General features: G+C 63.1%; 1 protein-coding gene across 1 annotated transcript in view; it reads left to right on the top strand.

Annotated features, from left to right (window-relative positions):
• The window catches only part of Tnip2 (TNFAIP3 interacting protein 2), a 29,657-nt gene extending 23,549 nt beyond the window's left edge, over nt 1–6,108 (top strand). The window contains exons 4-8 of the mRNA XM_013023880.1: nt 298–585; nt 2,747–2,836; nt 3,723–3,950; nt 4,070–4,189; nt 5,518–6,108. Coding sequence (XP_012879334.1) covers nt 298–585; nt 2,747–2,836; nt 3,723–3,950; nt 4,070–4,189; nt 5,518–5,736 — 945 coding nt within the window. The 3' untranslated portion in view covers nt 5,737–6,108. The remainder of the gene's footprint in view (nt 1–297; nt 586–2,746; nt 2,837–3,722; nt 3,951–4,069; nt 4,190–5,517) is intronic.
• The last annotated feature ends 346 nt before the right edge of the window (nt 6,109–6,454 follow it).

Below are 6,454 nucleotides of genomic sequence, written 5' to 3'. Positions count from 1 at the left end.
AACCACAGCGTGCCCAGACTTTAGGTTATTTGCCAAGGCTGGCCTCAGATCTTGGTCCTCCCAGGCCTCCAGTGTAGCTAGAATTACACATCTGTATCAAGGTGCCTATTTTATTTGCTGAGATGAGGGTCTTGCTTTTTGCCTTGGGCTAGCCTTGAACCACAAATCTTTATCATCTCTACCTCCTGAGTGGCTGAGATTACAGACAGAAGTCATTTTTTATTCTTTATTCCAAGTGTTGGGATTGCAGATGTGAAGCATCAAGTCTGGTTAAACTGTGCTTTTCGATCTCTTTAGGAGGTTGAGAGGCTGACCGAGCGACTGGAAGAGAGGGAGCGGGAGGTGCGGCAGCTGCTGAACCAGCCTCAGCAGGAGAGGGAGGAGGAGGTGGTCCTGCTGCGGAGGCGCTTGGAGGAGAAGGAACGGGCCCAGGCCGCCAGCCGCGTCCTGTGCCGCTCCCTGGCTGCCGAGACCCAGCAGCTGCAGCGGACCCTGGCCGCCACCACCCACGTGTGCCAGCACCTGACTGGCCGGCTGGCCGAGCAGCAGCGAGCGCAGGGGGAGGTGGCGAGGAGGAACCCTGAGGTAAGCCAGCCTGCAGAGCCTAGTGGCACGTGGGTGGGAGCGTCTCGAGGTCAGGGAGCCGCGGCCCACCCTGGCCTCAGTGAGGAGAGGCCACGGCGGCGCAGAGCGGCCCCCTGGGATTGGTGGCATCAGCCTGCCTTGCAGTCCCAGCCCTGCTGGCACCTGAGCTGGACTCGGGCTGGGCGACGGCTCTTTGGTCTCTTTTGCCCTGCTGAGGCTGAGAAGTCAGAGCGGCTGCTCCCAGGATATGCCGGGGCATTGCACCACATGCTGAACAGACTCGGAAACTGAGGCAGAGCTAGGTGATGCTGCAGGGAGAGGGAGGGCTTTCCCAGGTCCACACACACACAGTGGGGCCTAAAGCTGCGGCGAGGCCCAAGTGCTGTGCCCTGCAGGCTCCTTGCTCCATACGCTGAGGGTTCAGGGCTGGCCCAGACCCAGGCCTGCACCTACCGGACCAGCCTCCCAGATGACAGCAGCGTGGTGGCCGCCAGCTCGCTCACTCACCCTGGCCTCGGGGTCAGTTCTGTGTCTCTGTGACTGGAAACCAGCCCGCAGTGGCTCACGCCCTCATCCCAGCTGCTCGGGAGGAAGCTGAGACCCGAGGATCAAGGTTTGAAGCCAGCCTAGGCAGAAGAGTCTGTGAAATGCATATCTCCAGTTGACCACCAAAAAAGCCAAGAGTGGAGCTGTGGCTCAAGTGCTAGAGCTCTATCCTTGAGCACAAAAGTTCAGGGACAGTGCCCAGACCCAGAGTTCTAGCCCAGGATTGGTGTGTGTGTGTGTGTGTGTGTGCGCGCGCACGCGCACGCACATCTGATAGCTCATATCTATAAATCTAGCTGAGATCTGAAGCTAGCTAGGATAGAAAGCTCCATGTGAATATCTAGTTAACCAGCAAAAAGCTGGAAGTGGAGATGTAGTTTGAGGGGTAGAGCATTGACCTTGTGCAAAAAAGCTATGTGAGAGTGCAAGCCAAGTTCAAGCCCCAGGACCAGCACAAATGCAGCAGCAGCAACCACACACACACACACACACACACTCCGGGTGTGAACCCCGCTGGACACCATGAAAGGTGTGCAAGGGTGCAACAGACGAGCAACAGCGGGGCCTGTGGGGCGGGCTGCGCTCGCGGGGCGTGGCGGTGGGGCGGGCGGCGCTCGCGGGGCGGGGCCGTGTGCACGCAGGTCAGGGCCACGCCTGGCCGAGGCTTTCGGTGTAGGCGGCCGTGGGTCGTGGTGCCGTGGGTCACAGCACCTCTCCGGGTGGGGCCTGTGGAAGCAGGAAAGCCTGAGCCAGCCGAGGCTGCTTTGCAGGCGCAGCGTCCCCTCCGCACTCTCCGCACTGCTCTGTGTGTCCCCAGACACCAGCGGCCCTGCCAGGAAATGCCGGGGGCCTCTGGGCTCAGGCGGGTGCACCGTGTCCCAGCCTGTCACTCTAACATCCCTTGGGGTTTGGATGTGGCCATGCAGCGGTCACCCGAGGTGGGCACACGCAGCGACTGTCCGGCTCCGGGTCGGTGTCACTCTCAGCCCAGGCTCCGCCGAGTCACCGGGGCTTCCCGCACTTCCTGTTGTTCAAGGGGAATTCGGAGTCACGTGGCTGACACGCAGCCTCCTGGCAGCCAAAGCGCGTGGCGTCTGGTGAGATGTCTGTGGGGTTGCAGCGGCTGCTACAGCCCCGCAGCTCCTGAGTCTCAGCCTGGACGGGCGAGGGGCACGCAAGGGCCAGCCCGATGGTCTGGAACTCGGACGGAGGTGCAGCCAGGCCTGGGGGCCGCAGGAGGCCCAGTGTGCAATTAGCTTCCCCTTCCCGCTGGACCGCACCAGAGTATTCACCTGGGCTCCGTGAGGGGAGGGGCAGGGCGGGGCGGCGGGCGGGGCCTCGGGTCCTGCCGGCCCCCAGTGGGCGTGGCCTGGGCTCCGTGAGGGAGGGGCAGGTCGGGGGGCGGGGCCTCGGGTCCTGCCGGCCCCAGTGGGCGTGGGCCCGGGCTCCGTGAGGGGCGGGGCCTCGGGTCCTGCCGGCCCCAGTGGGCGTGGCCCGGGCCTTCTCCTTGCCCTCCGGTCAGGCGTGGTCCGCTTCCTGCGGGGCAGGGGCGGTGGCCCCAGCTGCATCCCGGCTCCAGGCCCTGACAGGCTTTCCCCGGTCCTTCCTCCCACAGCCGGAGCATGCTGGAAGGGATGCCTCCAGCCAGTCCGCCATTGGAAAGTTACAGGAAGAAAACCGGCTGTTGAGGCAGAAGGTGATTCAGGTGAGTTCCTTTAGTTTTCCATTCGAGAGGAATCTGCCCCTGGCACGTGGCTCCTGTGCTCTCAGCGCGCCATGGCCGTGGGGGCCATGGTGACTGTCCGCTGCCCCCTGAGACTTGGCTTTCTGCCCAACAGGATGGACAGGGCACATCTTGTCCTCCAGGCCCGGACGAATATTCATTCCTAACCAAAGTGTACAAATGACCTTGGGGAATACAGGGCTTGGGGGGTACTGGGGTTTGAGCTCGGCTTCACACGCACAGGCAGCACTCTACCACTGGAGCCACCTTCCCAGCCCTTTTTGCTTCGTCTTTCACATGGAGTCTTGTGCTTTTGCCTCGCTCAGTCCTCCTCCTACCTCTTCTGGGATATTACAGGTGTGCACATCATGTCTCCTTTACTTGATGAGATGGAACTTTTTTTCTTAGTGACTTGAACTCACTCAGACCTGAGCACTGTCCCTGAGCTGCTTTTTTTTTTTGGCATGGAGCTTGAACTCTGGGCCTGGGCTCTTCAGCTCAAGGCCAGCGCTCTACCACTTGAGCCATAGTACCACTTCCAGTTTTCTGGTGGTTTCTCGGAGATAAGAGTCTCATGGACTTTCCTGCCTGGGCTGGCTTTGAACTGCGATCCTCAGATCTCAGCCTCCTGAGTAGCTAGGATTACAGGTGGAGCCAGTGGTACCCAGCTGGCTTGGACACTTAAACAAGACAGTGGACTAAGTCGACTTCTGTGTAAGGTGGACAGCACGGATGTAGGGTGTCATCGTGATGGCACGTCTCCACCTGCATCTTGGGGTCTCTGGTAGCGGCAGACACCACCCACATCGGGCACTGGTGGTGAATAGCCCCGGGGCAGGCCACGCTGAGCTCTCCTCCGTCTCCTCAGGTGGAAGATCTCAATGCCAAGTGGCAGCGCTACGATGCCAGCCGGGACGAGTATGTGAGAGGGCTCCAGGAGCAGCTGAGGGGGCTGCAGGGGTCCCCTGCCGCCGCGCAGGCGAGGAAGGAGATCTCCCGCCTCAACAGACAGCTGGAGGAGAGGATCGCGGCCTGTGACGCCGCACAGCAGGAGCTGGCCGCCGCCCGGGAGCGGGTGCAGATGCTGGAGCAGCAGGTGTCCTGGGACTCGGGCAGCAGGGCAGGGCCAGGAAGGGCCCCAGGGATGGGGGCAGTGGGCAGAGCCCGGTAAGGACTCTCTCCTTCGGAGAGCAGAACTGAGTTCTCTCCTTGCAGATCCTCACCTACAAGGAGGACTTCGAGTCAGAAAGGGCCGATCGGGAGCGGGCTCACTGTCGGATTCAAGCTCTGGAGGAGAAGGTCTCCTCTTTGCTGTACCAGGTGTCCCGGACAGAGGTAGGTTTGCAGCTTCTCCCCCATGGCGAGCGTTTTGGTTTTTCTTTGCAAGAACTCTGGGCCTCTCTGTGTCTCCTGAGACCTTGGTTTGTGGCCGCAAGGCGGCTGGTGCCACCTGTCCGGTCCCTGGGGCCAGGCGTGGTGCGGAGCCCCTGCCGTGTGGTGAGCGGAGAGGCTGCACGCTGCCCTGCACTAGCCAGCGAGGCCATCTGCCCCCAGCGCACCCCTCACACGAGCCTGGGTGCTGAAATGGGGGCCATAATTGGGCCCTGGTAAGCCCTGGCCCCCTTCAAAGAACTCCCTGGCCTAGCCAGGTACTGGCACTCATGTCTGTAATCCCAGCTGCTCAGGAGGCTGAAGATCTCAATCTGAAGCCAGCCTGGGCAGGGAAATCTGGGACTCATCTCCAATGAACCACCAAAAAGCCAGAAGTGGGGCTGTGGCTCAAGTGGTAGAGCACCAGACTTGAGTAAAAAAAGCTCGGGGACAGCGCTCAGCCCTGAGTTCAAGCCCCAGGACCGGCACAGAAATCTTCCTGTCCTGATGCAGATGGCAGCCACAGTGCCTCTGAGAGTCAGAGGAGCCAGAGGTGGCTTTGGGGCAGCCGTTGCCAGGGTGTGCGAGCCCCCCACGGCTCTCCTGGGCCTCTGCGGCCACCTCCTTCCCTCCTGCGCAGGAGGTGAGAATCGTGGCCCCGCCCTCTGGACAGCTCCCTGGGACCAAGTGCGGAGCAGGGACCCAGACTCGGCTGGGGACTGAGCTGGAGACCTGTCTCCTTTCATCTCACGGGGCTGCTGCAGGGCTGCCTGCCCAGCCTGGCAGGGGCATCTCAGGGGTGTGCGGCAGGTGATGCCTGGCAGCTCCCCGACTTTCCTGGTTCTCCTAGGTCCCCAGGCTGCGGGTGGGCACGGAATCCCTGGCAAGCCCTCTGAGCAGGACGTTTTCTGATGTGACTTTGGATGGGAGTTTGCTCACAGCCTTGGCAGGGGCCACTGCAGTGACCAGAACCAGGTCCAGGCCTGCTCTCCCCTCATCCTGCGCCGGAGACAGGTGGCTGGTGGGCGTAGGGTCTCGGTGTTGACCTGTGACTTACTCCCGCCCCCCACGGAGAACACCGGCTGGTATTGGGCTCACGGAGGCCCACCAAGGGCTGCAGGCTCCGGAGCCGGGCCTCTGCCCCGAGGTGGCATGGCAGGTGTCCTCAGCGCATGGGCTCTGCCAGGGACGCCCCGTGCCACCCAGGCTGCGCGATGCCGGACACGGGCCGGGTGGCCCGGCCTCTGCGGACGCGGTGAGGGCCGCACCCAGTGCCTCTGCCTCTCCTGCAGGACCCCCGCCGGCCGGGCCCCGCCACCACACCCTTGGAGACGGATACATCGGAGCCCACGGTGCCCAGGCCCGGGCAGCTGGCACTGGCCGCAGAGGGCAGGTGCTCCGACGCAGCCCTGCCAGGCCAGGGCGCCCTCCAGTGCCCACGCTGCCTGCGCTGCTTCGGTGAGGAGCAGGGTGAGGAGCTGCTCAGGCACGCGTCGGAGTGCTGCCAGTGACCCCGTGCCCGGGCCCTGCCCTGCCCTGCCCAGCCCGGCCCCGCCCAGCCCAGGTGCTGCTCACACTCGGCTCCCTGACTGTGGGATGTGGGGTCCCCCAGAACGGGGCAGGCCTGACAGCTCCCTATGGGCCCCTGGTGGCCGCAAGAAGGCCAGGGACCACAGGCCAGGGCGGGAGTGTGCAGGGTGGGCAGTACCTGGTCTCCCGCTGTCACTGAGGCTGCAAGCCATTGGCTCTGGGGACTCAGGAGCCCGCGCCCTGCCCGGCTGGTCAGCACCGACTGTGCTGGGCTCACAGCTGCCCCGGCGCTGCTGCCCAGCCAACGTTCGCTTGTGTTCTACCTGTTTTGAGAATAAATGCACTCACCCCGCCTGGCGTCCTGCATGGGACTGTTCTCTGGCGTGCGGCTGGCCGCGAGGGGAGGAGACAAGGCCCTGCCTGGAGACACCGGCCTGAGGCTTGGAGGGGCCTGGGCCTGGGCTCTAGCCCAGGGCACGGGGGAGGGGCTGGAAGGAAAGGAGGTGGGGCAGGCTGCTGAGCACCGGGCTGCCTAGCAGCTGGGATGGAGGCCTCAGCCCCTTCACACACTGGTCTTTATTTCCAGTCCTGGGCTTGAACTCAGGGTCTGGGCGCTGTGCCTGAGCTTCTTTTGCTCAAGGCTAACACTCTATTTCTTGAGCCACAGCACCATGTCTGGCTTTTTCTGTGTATGTGGTA

The sequence above is a fragment of the Dipodomys ordii genome, unplaced genomic scaffold (genome assembly GCF_000151885.1).
Source record: "Dipodomys ordii isolate 6190 unplaced genomic scaffold, Dord_2.0 Scaffold71, whole genome shotgun sequence".
NCBI classification, from domain to species: Eukaryota; Metazoa; Chordata; class Mammalia; order Rodentia; family Heteromyidae; genus Dipodomys; species Dipodomys ordii.
The sequence above is the reverse complement of the archived record's forward strand: the minus strand, read 5'-3'. Positions and strand labels throughout refer to the sequence as shown.